This window comes from Micromys minutus (assembly GCF_963924665.1).
Source record: "Micromys minutus genome assembly, chromosome: 15".
NCBI classification, from domain to species: Eukaryota; Metazoa; Chordata; class Mammalia; order Rodentia; family Muridae; genus Micromys; species Micromys minutus.
In genome coordinates, this window is record NC_137984.1 from 27951986 (window position 1) to 27973919 (window position 21934).

General features: G+C 45.0%; 1 protein-coding gene across 2 annotated transcripts in view; it reads left to right on the forward strand.

Annotated features, from left to right (window-relative positions):
* PLD1 (phospholipase D1) overlaps positions 1-21934 on the forward strand; it is a 146629-nt gene that overhangs the window by 93466 nt on the left and 31229 nt on the right. For both annotated transcript variants that reach the window (XM_080929213.1, XM_080929214.1), the window contains 3 exons: positions 1670-1780; positions 6691-6779; positions 20175-20288. In XM_080929213.1, coding sequence (XP_080785339.1) covers positions 1670-1780; positions 6691-6779; positions 20175-20288 — 314 coding nt within the window. The remainder of the gene's footprint in view (positions 1-1669; positions 1781-6690; positions 6780-20174; positions 20289-21934) is intronic.

The window sequence follows — 21934 nt, forward strand, 5'->3', positions numbered from 1 at the left end:
ATGCCTTTAGTTACCTGTCCTTCATGGTAAATGACAGATATCTGGCCTCCCTGCAGATGTGAATTATCAACCTCAGAGCTGTCTATTGGTGTGCCTGCCCCAAGAATTCCTTTTCATTATAGCTTGGAAGGCACAGGATATGACATTCAAGGTGACATTTGCTATGACATCTGCTGCTACGAATTTTATTTTTCACGCATGAGTTTATTGAGTGTTTGAATCAGAGCAAGTCTGGGAGGAAGAAGGTGTAAGCTTCTGGATCTCGGGAAGGCTGGGATGCCCCCGTTACAGTTGCTTATAAATTCAAGCGTGTAACTCGGCAGAGGCACTCTTTCTTGCTCAGTTGTTCCGCTGAGGGAATGAGTCTCTTTGGCATTGAAATGGTCAAGGTGATGGTGCTAATGCCACACCTGGAGCTGTGGGGCCTGGCTTCCCACTGCATGCTGCCAGCTTATCTCCGGAGCTGCAGCCTGGAGTGGAAACGTGTTCTCTAAGGACCTTTGCACTGTGTCTGTACTCTCAGGGTCACAATACTTGGCATTAACATCTACTGGGAGTTTCAACAGACCTAGGGTTGAAACTGTTGTTTCATCTTCATTTCTGTCTGCTGACTAATAGCGCGCCTCCTTGGAGATCCTGTTATTTCCTGGATCATTTTAATTTGTTCATGGTTACATTTCTCCACTTCACACATGTCCGTGTATTTACCTGATAAACTTGAAATAAAGCCGTGTGTATGCACTAAGAGCTTACTATATGTAAAAGTCTTACTACAACCGTTGAAACACTGAAGGAGTGCCCAGGGACGGTCATTCATTGTTGAGAAGGCTGTGAGACGCCTCAGTGTCCCTGTGTCCCCGTGCCCACCCTGCCGTACACAGCCACAGTCTGCTTTGCATCATCTCTTATATGATCGGCCATCGCTCTAACGTATACTGTGACGTTGGCGTCATTAGTAAACAGCCACATCCTGTTGATTAGGCCTGAGGCTTGTTGATACGCACTTCACGGTCATTAATCTCTGCCCTGCATCAGGGGTCTTGATCTGCAATCATGTGCAGTTGAAGGACTGTCATAGGGAAAGAGGACATCATGTGAATCGTGGTGACCTAAACAAATCTTTGAAATATCCATTGTAGGGACCACACGTCTTTGTGTTTCAAATGAAATCAAAGCTGGATGGAAGATGGCTGTTTTAGTTGGCTCTTCCATTGCCATGATAAATGCCACGGCTAAAAACATCTTGGGGAAAAGGGGGAATCTGCCCATCAACCAGGGAAGCCCAAACAAGAACTGAAGCAGGAACTGCGGGAAACATTGCTTACTTCCTGGCTTACATTCATGCCTTTTTAATACAGCTCAGACCCACTGACCTAGGTGTGGTACTGCCTACCATCAGCGGGGCCCTCCTGTATCAAATCACAAAAAACGCTCAGCAGGGCAATTTGATGGAGGCAGTTCTTCAGCTGAAGTTCATTCTTCCCAGACGCGAAAAGCTAAGATCAGTCATCACAAGGGTGTGTTCTAGATGTGCTCTAACTCCCCTTTGGACCACATGGGACTCAAACCTCTGCAGTCCCTGGTTTAGAAGGGGTGACTTCATTGCATCGGTACAAACGTGTCATCCCTGTTGTCTGACGCATACTCGTTGCCGATTGCTGTCTTGTAGTTGCTCCGTTCTGCTGCCGATTGGTCTGCTGGTATAAAGCACCATGAGGAATCTATCCACGCTGCCTACACCTACGTAATAGAGAACAGCAAGCACTACATCTATATTGAAGTAAGTATGTCAGTTGGGCAATTGCTGAGGAACCTGCCTTCCCAGGGGTCTTAGTTCCCAGTGCTATGATAAATACTGTAACCCAAAGTACTTTGGGGGAAGGGAAGACTTATTTGGCTTAGATTTCCATATTGCAGTTTCTCATTGAGGGAATTCAGGGCAGGGACCAGGAGGCAGGAACTGAAGTAGAGCCCATGGAAGAACGCTGCTTCCTGGCTTACTTCCCACGACTGGCTCAGTGTGCTTTCTCACACCACTCAGGACCACGCTCACAGGAGTGCAATGTGGGAATGCCCCCAGTGGGCTGAACCCTTCCATAGCAATCACGAATCAAGAAAATTTTCCATGAATTCACTTGCTGGTGGGCAATCTAACAGAGGCATTTTTCAATATGCGGTTCTCTTTCCAGAGAACGTTAGTCTGCATTAAGTTGTCAAAACACTAATCAGAACACCAAGTATCATATAAGACTGTAAGGGCTCCAGTTCCAGGTTCTGTGTTAATAAGTGTGAATTGAGTTAGGACGGATTCCAGAGAAGTACTAATTGAGGTGATCTTCCAGCATGCCTGAATTCATTTTGTACCATTTACCTCAAGACTAGTGGAGTCTCCCAAACCCTTGCACTAACATATGACCAGCTTAAGTACATTTTTTTTTCTTCTTTTGAAACCTAGCTTGGATGTGGGAGTCTCCACTGGGCTATGGTTGGGCTGTCTATCACGAGGCATGCGCTGTTTCAGGGGTATGCATCCTTGCACACATGCTCAGTGAGATGCTCATACAATAGACAAGGTACCCCTGCTGTTGGATCTTGGATGGGAAAGGACGTGGGAACGGGAAACTTGGGGATGTCAGAGCTGAGAGGTGCTACTCACGATAAAGTGTTTTCAGGCTCCAGACTGTTAAGAGTCCATGAGAAAATCTAGGAACATCAAGTTTAGTGTGGGAACAACTTTAACTGAACTTCAAAGTAGATACAGAAATAGTAAAAAGCCCTTGGATCATGGAAAAAAAAAAAAAAACTCCCAATAATGGGGGACACGCAAACAACACAAACCTCCCTCCTTCATCCTGGTTTTCATTTTCACACGGAATAAAAATAGAGTGTTCAGCCAAAAGTTAATTGTTGGAAAAAACGTTTGAGCCCTGTTTGCCCTGCCCTGGATGGAACCCTGCGCCTCTTCCCTTCCTTAGAGTGAGAGTTGAGATTAAGGATCCTCAGCAAACAACTGTGCCTCACTTAGTTCTCAGACCCAGAGAGAGAAAGCTCTGTAAAAACATTGCAGGCTGCTGGGCAGACAAGAGGCATGAGAGGGATCATCAGCTAAGTCTGCTCTGGAGTTAGTAAGACGTTCCTTATCCTTAACTGTGGGAAGGATGCTGTGAGTTGCCTCCTCCAGTCATTTTGTTTCATATTTTTAAAAAGCATCAACATTCGTTACTCTTGTTGCTGCTGTGGTAAAATAACTGACAAAGACAATTAGGTCAGAAAGGGTTTGTTTCTGGCTCACAGTTCTGAAGAGTATATATAGTCCACCATGGCAGGGACACCAAGCCAGCAGGAGCAAGTGGTGACTGGTCACATCGTGTACACGGTCGGGAAGCAGGGTAATGGGTACAGGCGCTCAACTCTCCTCCTGTTTCATCAGCCTGCGACCCCAGTGTGCACAATGGTGCTGTACACATTTAGGGCACCCCCCCCACTTCAATTGATCTCATCTAGATACATACTCCAACAAGCCCATGGATTTGTTTCCATGGCGATTCTACGTTCCATTCAGTTCACTATCGTGACTACTTTTTCTTCTCAGGCTAGCATAGTATTGAATAAGGTCAGCAATGCCATGTAGGCATACGTGGTTGTGGACATTTTTCTGGGTGATGTTCATCGGGGTAAACAGTCATCATTTACTTAATCAGAAAGCAAAAAGGAAGGAAGAAAGGAAGGAAGGAAGGGTATGTGACAGTTTGTCAGGCTGTTCTAACAGCTGCCAATGCATGCTAACCTGCTGTTGCATACTAACCTGCTGATGCATGCTAACCCGCTGATGCATGCTAACCTGCTGATGCATGCTAACCCGCTGATGCATGCTAACCCGCTGATGCATACTAACCCGCTGATGCATGCTAACCTGCTGTTGCATACTAACCTGCTGATGCATGCTAACCCGCTGATGCATGCTAATCCACTGATGCATGCTAACCTGCTGTTGCATACTAACCTGCTGATGCATGCTAACCCGCTGATGCATGCTAACCTGCTGATGCATGCTAGCCCACTGATGCATACTAACCTGCTGATGCATACTAACCTGCTGATGCATGCTCACCCGCTGATGCATACTAACCTGCTGATGCATGCTAACCCGCTGATGCATGCTAACCTGCTGATGCATGCTAGCCCGCTGATACATACTAACCCGCTGATGCATACTAACCCGCTGATGCATGCTCACCTGCTGATGCATGCTCACCCGCTGATGCATGCTAACCCGCTGATGCACACTAACCTGCTGATGCATGCTAACCTGCTGATGCACGCTAGCCCGCTGATGCATGATAACCTGCTGATTGCATGCTAACCTGCTGATGCATGCTAACCCGCTGATGCATGCTAACCTGCTGATGCATGCTAACCTGCTGATGCACACTAACCTGCTGATGCACACTAACCTGCTGATGCATGCTAACCTGCTGATGCATGCTAACCTGCTGATGCATGCTAACCTGCTGATGCATGCTAATCTGCTGATGCATGCTAATCTGCTGATGCATGCTAACCTGCTGATGCATGCTAACCTGCTGATGCATACTAACCCGCTGATGCATGCTAACCTGCTGATGCATGCTAACCTGCTGATGCATGCTAACCTGCTGATGCATACTAACCTGCTGATGCATACTAACCCGCTGATGCATGCTAACCCACTCATGCATGCTAACCTGCTGATGCATACTAACCTGCTGATGCATACTAACCCGCTGATGCATGCTAACCCACTCATGCATGCTAACCTGCTGATGCATACTAACCTGCTGATGCATACTAACCCGCTGATGCATGCTAACCCACTCATGCATGCTAACCCGCTGATGCATACTAACCCGCTGATGCATACTAACCTGCTGATGCATACTAACCTGCTGATGCATGCTCAACTGCTGATGCATGCTCACCCGCTGATGCATGCTCACCCGCTGATGCATGCCTACCCGCTGATGCATGCTAACCTGCTGATGCATGCTAGCCCGCTGATGCATACTAACCTGCTGATGCATACTAACCTGCTGATGCATGCTAACCTGCTGATGCATACTAACCCGCTGATGCATGCTAACCTGCTGATGCATGCTAGCCCGCTGATGCATACTAACCTGCTGATGCATACTAACCTGCTGATGCATGCTAACCTGCTGATGCATACTAACCCGCTGATGCATACTAACCCGCTGATGCATACTAACCTGCTGATGCATGCTAGCCCGCTGATGCATACTAACCTGCTGATGCATACTAACCCGCTGATGCATGCTAACCCGCTGATGCATGCTCACCTGCTGATGCATGTTAACCTGCTGATGCATGCTAACCCGCTGATGCATGCTAACCCGCTGATGCATGCTCACCTGCTGATGCATGTTAACCTTCTTGTAGCATTTGCTCACATCACATTCTCAAATGAGGCTCTGCCTTTACCTTCCTGCATGCTGTCCTCTGTAGACACTGTGCCCATCTGTGCCCTGCTACATGAAGACTGATGCACTCATACGCAGGGTATGGCTGTCAACGAACGCAAATTAACTTCACGTTATTCCTTGAGGCAATTAGAAAACATTACTACTGGAAGAAGTATTCTGTTAGAAGTTACAGCTGTACTGCAACAGTCTGGATTCTGTTTCAATAGGCAGTATTCAGAATATTTATTTCTTATTTTCGACATTCCCTTATGCAGCAACAAAACCTTTTGTACCATTGGGATAATAGCATGGCCATTTTCTAACAGTAGTGTCGAAGACTGTTTTATAGATCTATGAATTACAGGAGTCCTTAACGTGAAAACATTTTTTTCTCTCTATTTAATTAGTTTACTTATGTATATTCAGAAGAGACATGAGGGCTGGGGGATGACTCCCTGGGAAAGTCATCTCTGTATAAGCCTGAAGGATGAGAGTCTGGATCTAGCAGCCATATTATGCTAGGTGAGCTCAGCAGCCTGCTGACACTTGGGAAGTGGAAACAGGAAATCCCGGAGACACTGGCTAGCTAGACTCATCCTGTGGGCAGGTCTGGATTCAGCCGGGAGCCCTTGCCTCAGCTGATATGACAGAGAGAGATGAAGGGAGACAGCTGAGCTCAGCTGGAACCTCCACAAGCATGCGTGTGCCCACACCATGCATAGAAATACACTCCACAGAGGGCGGGGACTTTGGAAGAGATCTGAAATTGCTTAAAATAAAAGTTCAGAGACAGGAGAGACCCAAAGAAGGATGCCAAGGTGACAGTGGGCACTAGGAAACACTTCAGAGAACCTGGGCAGGATGGACAGAACCCTGGCCAGGTGCAGACTTCTTAATCATAAGCATGTGTACAGTGTTAAGAATCAGAAGAAAACCTGGATTGGGAAATGTCAGCCTTCTAAGAGTATTGTTTCAACATCTGTGTTAGGAAAGTCACACAACCCTCCCCTTGAGAGCGATATGATAAGCACATGAGACCTGGAGCCCAAACAGCACTTCCCATATTCTGAGCCACTTTAGTTTCCTTGAAAAGTTCAGTGGCCCACACACACCCATGCCAAGCCATTTGTAAATAGTCAATATAGTGTTTGTTCCCTCAGTCTCCATATGCTGTAGGGCTTCCACCAGCAAGAACAAGGCCTTATGTAAGTACCCTGTTTTCTTTTCACAGAACCAGTTTTTCATAAGCTGTGCTGATGATAAAGTCGTGTTCAACAAGGTGGGCGACGCTATTGCCCAGAGAATCCTGAAAGCCCACAGGTAGGGTTGGCCTTTGAGCTAAGCTGATGCATCTGCTCTGGTTTGGCTATGGAGGTGGCTCCCAAAAGCTGCTGTTGGAAGTGGACTTGTCCTGGTTGTCTTGTGAGTCAGGTCAGAGAAATTTCCAGTCCCCCTTGGTGAGATTGTGGAGTTTTCCACGGTACAGTCAGCTCCCTGGCCTGCCCGTTTCCCACACGCAGTTTGTGTCTGATTTATTTAATGGCAGGTAGTGAACTATGCTTGGATCATCGCGGCAAAGCAGACAGAAAACTTCGCAACAGAGTTATATTTAAAGCCTTGTTTCCATATGCCACATTTCTTTGGCTCACAGACTTATTTCTCAACGTTTTCTTCTTTTTCTTTTTTCTTTTTTCTTTTTTGTCTTTTTTTTTTATTGGATAGTTCATATATTTACATTTCAAATGTTATTCCCTTTCCTGGTTCCCTCCTCTCCCATCCCCCTCCCCCAGCTTCTATAAAGATGCTCCCACTCCTACCCACCCACTCCCACCTCAACACCCTGGCATTCTCCTACACAGGGGAAATGAGCCTTCACAGGACCAAGGGCTTCTTTTCCTATTGATGCCGGACTACGTTATCCTCTGCTGCATGTGCAGCTGGAGCCATGGGTCTCTCCATGTGTGCTCATTGGTTGGTGGTTTAGTCCCTGGGAATTGTGGAGGGTTTGGTTGGCTGAAAATGTTGTTCTTTTTGAGGTTACAAACCCCTTCAGCTTCTTCAGTCCTTACTCTAGCTCCTCCATTGGGGACCCGGTGCTCAGTCTGGTGGTTAGAACAGTTTTATTCTGATCATACTCATAGAGTATGTACCCCATCCAAAAAACCAACAGTTCAGCAGCTTAGCGTATTCACAGAGTAACTATTGCTTGACCCATTTTGTTATGTTTATTTCAATAATAACAATACGTGTGTGTGTGTGTGTGTGTGTGTGTGTGTGTGTGTGTGTGTTGTGGAGCTCAGAGGAAAGCTTCTGACAGGTAATTCTCTCCTTTCACCAAGTAGGTTCCAGGGATTGGACTCAGGTTGTCGGACTTGGGAGCGAGCGCTATTACTCACAGCATTTTATAACTATTTTCTTCTAAGAATTTTATTTTATTTAAAATGTTATTTTATTAGGTTTGTATATGCGTGTACATGCATGTGTGTGAGTGCATGAGCGCATGTGTGTATGTCTGTTTATGTGTGTGTGTGGGGCTCACATGCTTACCAAATTATCTTGCTGTCCTAATGTTCTGGGTTATTTTATTTTATTTTATTTTATTTTAGTTTTATCTCCAAATATTTGTGTCTCTAACTCACTTAGAGGTCTTTCTGTATTTGTGTGCATTAGCAGTTCACCTTCATGGTGTGATTGTGGCTAGACTCCCCATAGGTTGAACAAACTTTACTTGTCTGTGTCCACACCACTCTGAATGCACACAGTGTGGTTTAAAGAGACTCTAATTGAATTGTTTTGGTCTGTAGGAGTAATAATTTTTTTATTTCCTGTTTGTTTGTTTTTGTGGCTAATTTGAGCTCTATGTAAAAGTCGCAAAGCGAACAAAATGATTACACCTCACTATTAAAGTCTCTGAATGCATGCAGTGAAAAATATCACATTTATGCATATTTGGAAATGAAATGATTTTCCATCTTTTTTTCATAGCATATGTGGGGATTTTATATTGAATGACATCTTAATGGTAGCTATCAGCATCTCATCTCTTCTTCATAATGCCTGGTGAAATTATTACAGCTGTGCATGCTCAATAGATCATATGACTCGTGATATTCCTTCCTGTTCTTGTTGTTGTGACAGGATCCATTACAGAAGCAGCTAAGGAGGAGGGGTTGCTGTATCTCAGAGACTGATGGTATAATCCATCACAGCGGGTAGAGCACAGCAGAATGTGATGGCTAGCTGGGTTATATCTGCAGTTAGGAAGCTGTCATGAACACCAATGCCCAGCCCACTTGTTTCCCTTGTTTTAACTCAGCCTAGGGTCCCTGGACATGGAATGGTGCTGCCTTCCTTTAGAGCAAGTATCTCATGTTAATTGAGCTAATCTAGTAAATTCCCTAGATACACCCAGAAATCTTAGGGGATTCTAGACCTTGTCAAGTTTCTGTCAATATTAGCCGTCATATTTGTCCTGGCTACTTGTCAGCAATAGATACAAGTGGCTTTGAGCCCTAGTCTCTGTAATTTTGATGAACTAAACATTTCCTGATAGCACGTAAATATAATCCATAGATGCTTAGGGAGAAAAAAAAATGCTTTAGAATTTGAACCTTGTTATTAGTACTTCAGACTGAGTAAGAAGGTAAAGGGCTTTCTCAAGTAAGAAGGTATGTCCAAGATTGAATGTATCAATACTACTGTTTAAATAAAATGTTTAGGTCAAGCCAGGCATTGTGGTGAACACTCTTAATCCCAGCATGCAAGCAGAGTTCAGGGCCAACCTGTTCTACATAGTGAGTCCTAGGACTATGCAGGGCTATGCAAAAAGACCCTGTCTCAAAACGAAACAATCCCCCCCCCAAACAGGAAAAATCCAAAGGTTTTCTTCTATCTATCTATCTATCTATCTATCTATCTATCTATCTATCTATCTATCTATTGTTTATCTATCTGCCTATCTTCTATGTATGTATGTATGTATGTATGTATCTATCTATCTATCTATCTATCTGTCTAATCTGCCTATCTTCTATCTATCTGTCTGTCTGTCTGTCTGTCTGTCTCTGTCTCTCTGTCTGTCTGTCTGTCTGTATCTCTCTGTCTCTCTGTCTCTCTGTCTCTCTGTCTCTCTCTCTCTCCTCTACCTACCTTTCTACCCAGTCCCCGCGTAGAATTCCCAATGCAGAGCAGACAAGGCTGTGCAGCCAGCCCCACTGATGCTTCTGTGCTCACCTCCCATCACCAGGTAAAAGCTCTGTACTATCACACATATCCTCTTGAAGCACGTGGCCCCTGGGGATTGAACTCAGGCCAGGCCATCATGAGTCACCTCAGCCTGAGAACCTTTTCCTCGGCCATTTCAACTTGCGTCTAAAACCTGGGAAGCTTCCTAAAATTCTAGTGTTTAGAGCAGGAGGGAGCTCTGATGTTTTCTGATTACACACTCCCCAGTAGTCCTGGGAGATGATGCACACGGTAAGAGGTTCGTGACATCGTGGAAGGGCCGTGAGTGCTGTCTCTCACTACACCTTCCTGTTTCCACCAGATAACGTGATGTCCGAGGGCCAGTTTTCTTAGGCATGGTCAAGACAAAACTTGAGTCTTGCAGGCTCCTGCAGGGGCAGGGGCGTGAGGGCTGAGTCTTTCTTTGTAGATCTCCCTTGCCAAAGACATATCCTTAACAACAAGTCTGGTTTAGTGGCTGGACAAGGACTAGCGTAAAGCACAAAGCAGATGCAGGGAAGTGTCAGCAGGCTGCCTGGTCTGACCAAGGAACATGGGCCCTCAGCCAGATCCCTCCCACCTCTGGTGGTTCTGAGTCCTGAAGTGCTCAACCCCCGTTGCTAGGCAGCCCTGGTTTTATCCCAGCTTTGGAATGAAGCTTCACACCCCCTACCCCGGAGCCATTTATTCCTTCTCTGTAGCCATCCTTTGCAGAAATGGGATCCTGCTAGGTCTCTGTGATGGGACCCAGGACCGAGAGTCTCAAGCACATTCTCCGTTCGCTGGGATAGAAGAGAAGCCCGGAGAACTGCTGCAGAGAACACGTTTGCTCTAATGCACGCGCCAGTCTCAGAGATGAAACCAGCTTGAAACATGCTGCTGACAGCTCAAATGTGTCTGGGGCAGCAGGATAAATCATGACCCTCTGTCTGAAGCTGTCTCGTTCATACCTTAGCTGAGTAACTCAAGGGCTAGGATAATAACCTTCTGATCAAGACAAACATTTAAAAGCACTATGGGTCATAAATTAATGGTATCTGGAGGCGATCTCGGGTCTCTGCCTATGTCAACATCCCTGCTTTGGTAGAAAGCCAGGCGATGAGAGGGTGCATCTCCCATGGCTATCACCAGAAACTTGATACTCAAAGAAAACAGCCAGTTGACTTCATGTGTCTGCTAATACTGAGCTGCACTGAAAATAGACACTAAACCACCTTAAAAACCTGCAGCTTTAAAAGCTGTTTAACCTTTCATGATGGTTCTTACAACTCTGGGGGCGTTACAGTAAATGGCTGCTATGGGCAGTAGCCAACGGTGTTGTCTGTCCCTGGGGGCCGAGGGCACTTTCCTGACATGTTGTCCATACACACGAGGCCTCTTCAGTCTGCTGGGTTGTTTTTCTAATGGTGTTTCTTCAGAAACAAAGACTGATGCTGGTGTGTGTGTGTGCCTGTGGTAGCAGGTTAGGTGACAAAGTGCTAGTTAATAAGAAATTACTGTAGCATTCCTGGGCCGCCCAGCATCTGCCAACAGACTGCACACTCTAAATCAAGAGTATAAAGAGTCACAACCACTAAGCCAAATTCTTATTTGTGCTAGAAATAGGGACTCCCACAAAAAATGTTTAGCCATCTCTGTTTTAAATTGTTAGATACATGCTATAGAATAAAACTTACTTAAAAAGAAAAAAAATTAATTTGTTTTTAAATAAAAAAAGAAATCCTTCCTTTAGCTTTCAGGCACTGGCTCCTAACTGATTTCCTCTGCCTCTGGGTGACCAGCTAGGACTAATGTGGACTCCCCTTTCTGCTGGACTTTATATTCCCTTCCAAACAGTTTCATTGCATTTGTGTGTGTGTGTGTGTGTTTGTGTATGTGTGTATATTTGTGTATGTGTGTATTGTGTGTGCATGTGTGTTTGTGTATATGTGTGTATGTGTGTGTGCTTGTGTATGTGTGTGTATGTGTGTGTTTGTGTATGTGTGTATATTTGTGTGTGTATGTGTGTATTGTGTGTGTATGTGTGTTTGTGTATGTTTGTGTATGTGTGTCTATGTGAGTGCGTATGTATGTGTGTGTATGTGAGTGTGTATGTGTGTGTATGTTTGTGTGCTTGTGTGAAGTCACACATATGCCACAAGCCATGAACAGGGATCAGAGGACAACTTGTACGAATTGGTTCTCTTCTTCCATCCCGTGGTTCTCGGTGTCTGGTCAGGTGATCAGTCACCTTCATCCGCTGCACCCTTGCCGGGATTTCTCACTGGGATGACACACCTCCTGCAGTAGGAGGCGCCCCGTCAGTGCAGGTTGGTTTTGTCCTGAGCTGTGCCGCTGTCGGCCCTGCCATGCTCTGGTGACATGAGCTTTGCCTTTAATTCTAGTTAAAGTCTTAGAGAGTAATTTTGAGTCTTTTTGACTTTCATGAATGACGTCATTCAGCCTTCAACCTTGAGTGGCTGGACAGACAGCCTCTTAGCCTAGCCAGGAGACTGAGAGACTCACACAGGACTATTGCTAGGGGAACTAGGACTCAAACCCTGTTCCTGAGTACTGTGAAATATCTCCCACAGGCTCATATGTCTAAACATGTGAACCCCTACCAGTAGTGTTGTTTGGGGTTCACCAGAGGAAGTGGGTCATCGCTTGTGGGATCTAATGTGCTGGTGCTGCTTGTTAGAGTTCCCTATAGTCAGGGTTAAAATTGACATTACTGTGTAGCCACAGATGACGTTGAACGTCTGATCGCCTTCTCTTCATCCCTCAGGCATTGGGATTGTAGTCATGTGACTCCAGGGCTGAATTAGGCAGTGACAAGAACGGAACCCAGGGCTTTATGCTTGCTGGGTAAGCACTCTGCCATGTGAGCTAACCCTCGGCATGGGCCTTGAAGTTTTATAGCCTCTCCCCATGTTCCATCCACTCTGCTTTCTGACAAAGGAGACAGTGTGACCAACAGTCTTAGATTCCTGCCATCGTGCCCTCCCCACGGTGGACTGTGGGCCCTCCCCTCCATGGTGGACTGTGGGCCCTCCCCTCCATGGTGGACTGTGGGCCCTCTCCTCCATGGTGGACTGTGGGCCCTCCCCTCCATGGTGGACTGTGCTCTCATACTGTCAGCAAAAGTAAGCTATTCCCTTAGGCAGTCTTTTTCTTGGATGTTTGGTCAATGTAACTAAGTCACCAGGACTTTAGCTTTCGCTCTTCATCACCAAGTTCAAAGCTTCCCTTGTTGCTAAGGAAGTGCACATTTGTGATAAGCTTTCAAAAACGCTGAGAGCTATTTCATTTTCTTTTTAAAAAAAAATACAAAGATTATGTTTCCTAAAGTAACTACTTGGTAGATAAAATTTCTTTCAGTTAGAAGATATCTATCCTGTAATTTTCATATCCTATAACTTTGTCCTGTGGGAAGGCATGTCCAGCTTGGGATAGAGCCGGTGTGCTGAAGGGTTTGAGCCACAGTTATTAGACAAAGAAGGGAACACATGTTCAGTACGACAAGTTCAGGCTCTGCTTTTTTCCCTGTGGGCAGCCCTCTTCCCTGCTCCAGACAAGGTTTGGCGAAGAGGTTACATCAGGACACAGATGACCACAAATCCTGGCAGGGGAGGCTTTGAGATCATTTTATTGTCTGTATTTTATTCCAAAGCAATCTTATAAGTGGTAATTTCGGCCTCTAGATAGAAAAATGAGCATAAGGCTGGAGCCAGCAATCATTTTGAGCCTGAGTTTGTGTCCTGTCTGGGGTTGGTGGAGAACGGTTGCCTTAATACATGACTTAGAGGGTCTTATTTGGGGTAATGTTTTGGCAGATGTTTTCAAGCCTGGGCTAACCCAAACCTTTCACATGTCAAAGTATGCCCATTTTCAAAAGACAAGCAATGAACAGACTCCCATGGTTTCGGGTGTAACGTGGTCTGTCACAGTGTAATGGCCTCTTGAATAGTAGCTGAAGATCAGAGTCAAGTGGACATTCTAGCTTCCTGGTAGATTTCAGCCAAACCCCTCATCTACACATGAGAATGGGGCAGAGAGATACATCGCATCTTAAGACACTCTAAACACAAAAGGGAGAGGGGTGTGTCCCGAGAACCCATCCTGCCACAGTGTGAGGAACCCCATGTGTGATTCCTCACTTTCTGATGGCATTCATCATTGGTACACGGTCCTGTATGCTCAGTGCCTCCCCACTCACAGCGATGAGCCTTCTGCCCTGACTGCTCATGGCTACAGAAGCTTCTATGGGGTTCCTTCAGGTCCTGAGACCCAACCGTGAGCTGATTCTACTTCTCCTAACTGCCCTCCATGCAGAGGGCTCAGCCATGAGGAAAGAGGCTCGAAGGAAAGGGATTCATAAGAAAGAGCAGGAAGGGACGGAGAGGCCTTCGCCCACCTGGAGGGAGCTGCGACTCTTCTTTGAAAGGTGCAAGCAGCTTTATGACAGCCAAAGGCTTTAAAATGTTCTTTTTCAAAAGCCCACATCCATAAGGCAGAGAGAGTTCAGTCAAAAAAGCAGTAGCCAGACAATCATAAAGACTGATTTTATTCCCCATAATCTATATATAAAGGCTGGGCATGGCAGTATAAACTTGTGATCTCAGTGCTGGGGCCTCAGACAGCGGAATCCCTGGGATCATGGCTGGCCTTCTCCAACAGGCAAGTTCCAAGTTACTGATACAGGTGCTGAAGGTGACATGTGACTTTGACCTCTGGTTTCCATACATATATGTAGGCACATGTGCATTTACATATACACCCACACCCACATCCCCCACACACACTCGTGAAAACTTACATACATACACAAATATCTTTTAAATATCATATAAAATAAATAAAAAGGAAGTAGACTGGGGTCTGTTCTATTTCCTCTGGAATTCTGCTTAGGACAAAAGAACAGTTTTCACTAGCTCGCTCTTATTTTTAATTAAAAAACAAACCTTTGTTTGTTTCTATGTTTTCTGAAACAGGGTTTCTCTGTGTAGCCCTGGCTGTTCTAAAACTCACCCAGGAGACCAAACTGGTCTTGGACTCAGACATCTGTCAACCTCTGCCTTCTGAGAACTGGGATTAAAGGTGTGCACTACCACTGCTCACCAAGACCTACTGTTTTTATGTATATACGTGTGTTTCTGTGTGCTTGTGCATGAGTGCAGTTCCTGCAAAGTCCAGAAGAGTGCATAGGAACCACCAGGAGCTAGATTTACAGGCTGCTGCAAGCCTAATCTGACGTGAGTGTGACAACCCGCCCAAACAACTCTAAAGGAGTAATGAACAAGTCTCACGCCTAAGTCATCTCTCCAGCCCTGATCCATCTTACTGCCTCAGCCCTCAGGGTCTTTGTCTGGCTCCCTCCTTCTGAAAGTATACATCTTTGTCCCCTGGTTCCTTTCTGCATTGCCATCCTAGGAGCAATACTTGCTTCACAGTTCCAGGCACCAAACGAGGAAGGTGGCTCCCAAGAGAGTGTTGATTGAGCATCTTCTGATTAGCTACCATGTTCCTGTTGTTTTACTGCTTTGCTTAGTACCATTCTAAACATGCTACCTGAAATATTTCACTACTGAATGGTTGCAGTGGCTGGAACAGAACTTAGTTGTCTTTCTATGCTCGAAAGCTTATTTGCGTTGCTTAGCTCATATACATCAGTCCCACTGCCACAAAAGTTCATGAATTTCCAAAGAAGAACTTACTTAACGAGAATCTTACAGATGCAATTTTCTGAGATTGTATTTGAACTCAAGTGGGGAAAGCGACAGTCTGTCTGAGAGCTCATTTCTCACAGCTGTTGCCTGTTACAATAAACATTAAATGGATGGTTTAACCTTTTATTGGGCCCCCGCAGTCTCTGTGGACATCACTCCAATGTGGAGCCAAGCACACACATGTGGTCCCCACACCACTTGGCACTCCAAGCCACCTCTAAGAATTCAGGTGCAGTTCACTCCACAGCGCCTGCTGCTTCTGTCCCATGTGGATGGGACTGCCCCCGTGTGTTCCATTTCTCCATTGCCCGGTACAAACATGACTCCAAAGCCTGGTAGCTTTTCAACCAGATTTATATATTAAATTCTCAATCTACAAACCCTCTACTCAAGAAGATTACATCCAATGGACAAAGATACAAACTGCCCTTCTATATGAGATAAAATGACCTACATAAACCCTTAAAAATATTCATATCTACCTATCACCAATTAAGACCACCTGGATCTAGATCCTCCTTCCAGAGCTCCATCTTGATCTCCCTACCCTGTTCCCAGAATTTCCTCTTTGCCTCCTGCCTCCACTTCCGCTCCCAGATTTTTTCCCACCTACCTCACTCATGTCCAATCATGTATCGCCTTAACATAAACCTACAGTTGCTCACCTGCTCTCCTCTCATATTGCCTTTACACACAAGTCATTTTGCGTGTCAGGGACTTCTTTCCTTCATGGCTGCTGGTGCTCTGAAAGTGTTTCCAGAGAGATCAGAACCTCAACCACTGGAATCCATGGGCCAGGAATACCGACCCAGAGTTTTCTCTTTGATGGCTTCCATTCTACCTCAACTTTATGGGTCAAATTCTAAAGCTGCCCCTAATTTTTCAACAGCAGTGAAATAGAAGTCATTTCTGCTAGTTTATGGTACATATTTAAAATTTTCACCATCCAGGAGGCTAAGAACCACCACATCAAAAACAGCAAAGGCCTCCATGGGAGTGGGAGCCAGGTAATGTGGGTGTTGGGTCGTACAGAGTACAGACTACAAGGATGCTTCACAGGACTTTTAAAGGCGTGCCTTAGTCCTCACATGGGCTCTCCATTTGACAGTCATCCTTGCATTATAAAAAAACTCAAGGACCACAGGGAACTACTTTCTACAGGCACCATCACCAAGACGGGGACTGCAAGAGTAACAGTGCTGAGGACTGATTTATGTTCCATATACACATACGTGTAAACATACGTGTGTGTGTGTGTGTGTGTGTGTGTGTGTGTGTGTGTGTGTGTGTGTAGATCATGGACTGTGTCCCCAGGTCCACAGGGCTCACTCAGTGAAAGACTTCTCCTTGGGGAAGGGAACAGAGGGAGGGACAAAAGGAGTGGAGAGCTTTTGTTGTTTCCCCTGTCTAATCCTCTCAGATTTGACACTATGTTACACACTGGAAATATGATTTATTTGTTGGTTTCTCAGAGAACTAAACATAGAATCGCCCATTATTCCCATTAATGAGTGTGCCCACTGAGAGCTGACAACCAGTCTGACACAGTGTGCAAATGAACACACAATGTGTGACCAAACTTTGTGCTTGTTTCGGTGTTTGCAAGTTTTTTGAAGGTGGGCCTTACTATGTTGTCCTGGCTGGCTTAGAACTCTAAGACACGAGCCTGCCTTTGAGGGCTAGGATTAAAGGTGTGTAGCACCACACCTGCCTAATAATTCAATACCGATAGCAGTTTTATTCCCAACATCCACAAGGCAAAGGCGACCCATCGGTGCACTAGCAGATGAATGTGTATATGCAATACAGAAGAGTATTCAACCACAATGCTGAAGCACCTCTGGAGCCTGCCCGAGTGTGGGTGAACCTTGAGGGTGGTATGCTAAGAAAAACAAGTTAGATGAAGAAGGACAAATATACGATTTCACAGACATGTAAAATCCAAATCAAGTAAACTAGAGCTCATCGGGGGCTCTAGGAGGTGGGAGGTTGGGATGAGAGGTAGGTAGTGGGAGTGAGGGGTTTCTATCCATGATGATGAAAAGCTTTGGATAAGGAAGGTATCCCATAAAACCAGGACCATAATTATGGTGAAGACTCTTACAATGTACAAAATGTCCAATTTTATGTTTTTTGTATTTACCATAACGAAAATTCAGATGAAATGTAATTAAGAAAAAAACATCAAGTACAGCTTGACCTATTCTTCACTGAAATGTTTCTTCAATCTGACTCCACCCCCACCCTCCCAGCCAATAGTGCACACTGACATCGTGGGTTCTCTACTGAAGGGCTGCTCAAAATAGAAAGCTATGTGAACACCCACCCAGTGTGTTGGAACAGGTCAGCCCTCAGCCTAGGCCGTGAGCTTGTCAGGAATGAGCAAGACACAGAGCTTATGGGTCAACTTCCTGGCCATGGTCTGGGAAAGAAGAGGCAAGTGTGAACCGGTTCTGACTGCAGAGCCAGGCGGCTCCACTGAGGAAGGTGACCTGGAAGTGATTTCCCTTCTGGTCTAGGAGCTGAATTACCATGTTTCACTAACACATGGGTGGGGTACTGTGGGCACCACTAGATCTCACTGGAACCTGGCTTTTGTCTAGAAAAGTGGCATGTAAGTGTCCGTTTGTGTTCATCCAGCTCGTTTTTCAAATACGCCTGTGGGAAAATAGCACAGGGCTTCCTGTTCTTCTCCTGTGCCCTGTTTACCCTTTAAAGACTCTGCCTTCTCTCCCAACCAAGGCTGTAACCAAGGCTGTTCACATCTTCTCTGTGTTCTTCCCAACTCAAACTATGTTTGCCATCTAGTGAGTAATCCCTGACATTACAGCAGTTTCCCTCAAGTGCCTCATTTCTCCGCCACTGACTCACACTCCAAAGACAAGCTATGGCAATTAGGTATGGTAAATGGTTTAAACAGGGTAACACTTGAGAATTAGCCAGCAGTGAGAATGTGTTCAAGCAAACTGTATTTGTGCACTGTCAGGGATCAAGAGCCCTTTCCGAGCTTTCTCTTTTTCCCATGTATTCACAAAACAAAGCCAGAGGCTTTAATAGTTTGGGACTCTCATGGTACATGCTGACTAGTGGGCTACCCGTCCTGTGGCCAAGGATAGCTATATAACACAGCCTGATGCAAAATGTTAAGCTTACACAAAGCATTATGAGAGGGCTTTTCCATTCTCCAGCATAATCTTAGTAGATGACAATGTCCTGCTTCAGTATCAAAAGTCTGCAGGTGCGTATCAGAGCACAGTAGTCTAGGTTTCTGAATACACATCAAAAAAAAGCTGCACTTCTATTGTTATAGTTGCCTTCTATTGCTAAGTAGCTTCATTTTCTTTTAAAAGGTGGCCTGAAGATACTATGTTACATATGCTGGGGACTGGAGATACTGTGTTACGTATGCTGGGGACTGGAGATACTGTGTTACATATGCTGGGGACTGGAGATACTGTGTTACATATGCTGGGGACTGGAGATACTGTGTTACATATGCTGGGGACTGGAGATACTGTGTTACATATGCTGGGGACTGGAGATACTGTGTTACATATGCTGGGGACTGGAGATACTGTGTTACATATGCTGGGGACTGGAGATACTGTGTTACATACGCTGGGGACTGGAGATACTGTGTTACATATGCTGGGGACTGGAGATACTGTGTTACATATGCTGGGGATATTAAAATGAACCCTTGCTAGCTGGGACTTGCTTGGTGGGTAAAGGTGCTTGTCACACATGTCTAGTGACCTAAGTTCAAGTTCAATCTTAAGAGTCCATGTAAAAAACAGTGGAAGGAGAGAACCAACTCCATAAGGTTGTTCTCTGAACTCCATACATGGGCTGTGGTGTGTGTGCCTGTGCCCCACCCACACAAGAATATATCTTTTTAAATAAAATAAGGGCCACTGAGATGGGTCAAACAATAAAGATGCTCGTTGCCAACACTGATAGTCTGTGTTCAATCTCCAGGATTCACATGGTAGAAAGAGATTCTCATAAGTTTTACACACACACACACACACACACACACACACACACACACACACACACGTACCCATGCATAAGTGTTTAAAAATGAAATAAAATTAATACTAGTCACTCAGAGTTCTTGAAGAATCCCTGGTAACATTTTGTGGCTGGAATCTTAGCATCCCTAAACAATGATGACTCTTGTTTTGGAAAACAAACTGAATCCTGTGTATATTTGCTTCTAAGACACAGGCACTGGGAACCCCACAGTCATGAATCAAATGCCTACAATTTTCCCAAGTGTGGGCTGCATCTCTATGGCTGAAACTTGATATATGTGATAATATATGTCTATATATCTACACTTATGGATACACATATTGAAATAAAATGTGATTTAAAAATTATGCATATGCACATAGCCTCACTGTGGCAACACCCTTTTCTAAACTTTGATACAAGCCACTTCCTACACCCTCTTCCGTGAGATCAGCAAGACTTATTTTAAATTGCCGCCTGTCCTGCAAAGGATTATGAATGTACGCACCATTCCCTCTTTACTGCCAAACCAAGTTTATCATTCAGCTAATGCTCCGTAGCGATAGCTGGCACCCGAAGTCATCAAGCTGAGTGTGAGTGTGGGAGGTTGTGTGGAAGCTTTTTTTTTTTTTTTTTTTTTTTTTACTTTAAAGTCCCATGGTCTGCTTAGATGGTGGTGTAGCTGGTACTTGGTTTTATTGATTGATTGATTGATTGATTGATCAATCGATTGATTTGTGACTTCCTGTGCATGTGGCTTTTGCAGGGAAGGCCAGAGATATCGGGTGTACGTTGTGATGCCACTGCTGCCCGGATTCGAAGGAGACATTTCCACGGGTGGAGGAAACGCGCTGCAGGCAATCATGCACTTTAACTACAGGTACCCCGAACTCCGAGGAGGATGCTGCAGCTTTTCTGCAGATGTGTTCAGTTAGCGTGCTGTTAGAACCTCAGCCGTTACTGATGGAACTCAAGTGTCACAGTACTAATCGCTCTTTGTCTGTCTCTCAGTCTCTTCCCCTCTCCTCCCTTCCCCTTCCTTCACCTCCCCCTCTCCATCTCACTATGTAGCCCTGGCTGCCTGGAACTTGCTATAGACCAGGCTGGCCTTGAACTTCAGAGATACCCCTGCTTCTGTCTCCTGAATGCCCAGCTAGTACCTCTTTTATATTCATTTAGTACAGCACATTGATGAAAAATATCTCTGTACCATGAATCCCTCTGTATTTCTCAGGCAGTAGAGAAGAACAAACCAGGAGAAGTAAATGCTAGTGTGATGCAGATACACTTTGAGCACTTTCCGTTAGAGCAGACATGACAACCTGAACGCTTTTTTTTGTGTTTCATACTTTTCTAATCATCCTTTTTGGGGTTGTGGAGGGGGCAGAATGAGACTTCATAGTGGACCAAACAGAGAAGGGTTCAGGGCCTCCTTGGTCACACTAGGGTGGAGGGTGACGTGTGTCTTTCCTGGCTTTAAAGACCCCCCCAGGCGATTCTGATGACAATTTAATGGTGTCCTTGGGGGGGGGTGTTGTGATGGTGGTTGATGGCCCAGGCTATCTTGGAACTACCCATGCAGCTGAGGCTAACTTTGAACTTGTGATCTTCTAGCTTTTAGCTCCCAAGTGCTTTGATTATACAAGTGTGCCACCGTGCCTGATTTGCAGTGCTGGGGATGAACCCAGGTCTTCTGCATGGGATTAAAGACATGAGCCACTGTGCCCTGCAGTTGGTTTCTTTCTCCCACTGACATCCACCTGTGCCAGGACTTTAAGTAAATATTACGGCTGATGCGTTACCCAGAGGTAAATTCACCTGGTTACAACAACAGCCTTTGGTTTACATATTTAGGCTGCAGATGGGTTCATCTCTGATGTTGTCTGACTTAGGACATAACTGTCACTTTGGTTATGTTTAACTGCACTCTATCTGCTTTGTTGGCAATTCAAGTATTACTTTTGGAATAGTCAGTTCCTATGACTGTTTCTTGATCTTTTTGAACCAGCTGAATGAAATACACATTTGGCTGTTGTTCAGCAACCCAAACTATATAACCTTTCTTATGAAAAACATCTCTATTTGGAGGCTATAAGACTTCCCAGGCATAGCTACATTGTTAATTATTTTTATACTACAGATGGAACAAAGAATTTTTTTCCTTTTTATATACATGTTTACTATCATCCAGATCTAATATTTTCAGTTTTAATTTTAAAGTTTTATGAGCACATACTAAGTATAAATAATAATGTGTCTGTTATGGCATTTTTCTCACACTCAACTGATAATTTGATCATATCTGCCCCCGTTCCAGTGTCCTCTTTCTCTGACCATCGCAACCTCTTGTGAACCCATGAATTCCGTTAGTGCTGTTCCCAGGGGCATTCATGAGAGGGGTTTGTGGAGGCTCCAACCTTTTGGTGGCATAGCACTGAAGAAACTCTCTCTCTCTCTCTCTCTCTCTCTCTCTCTCTCTCTCTCTCTCTCTATTTTCCTGTAACCATGATAGAGCCACCAGGGATG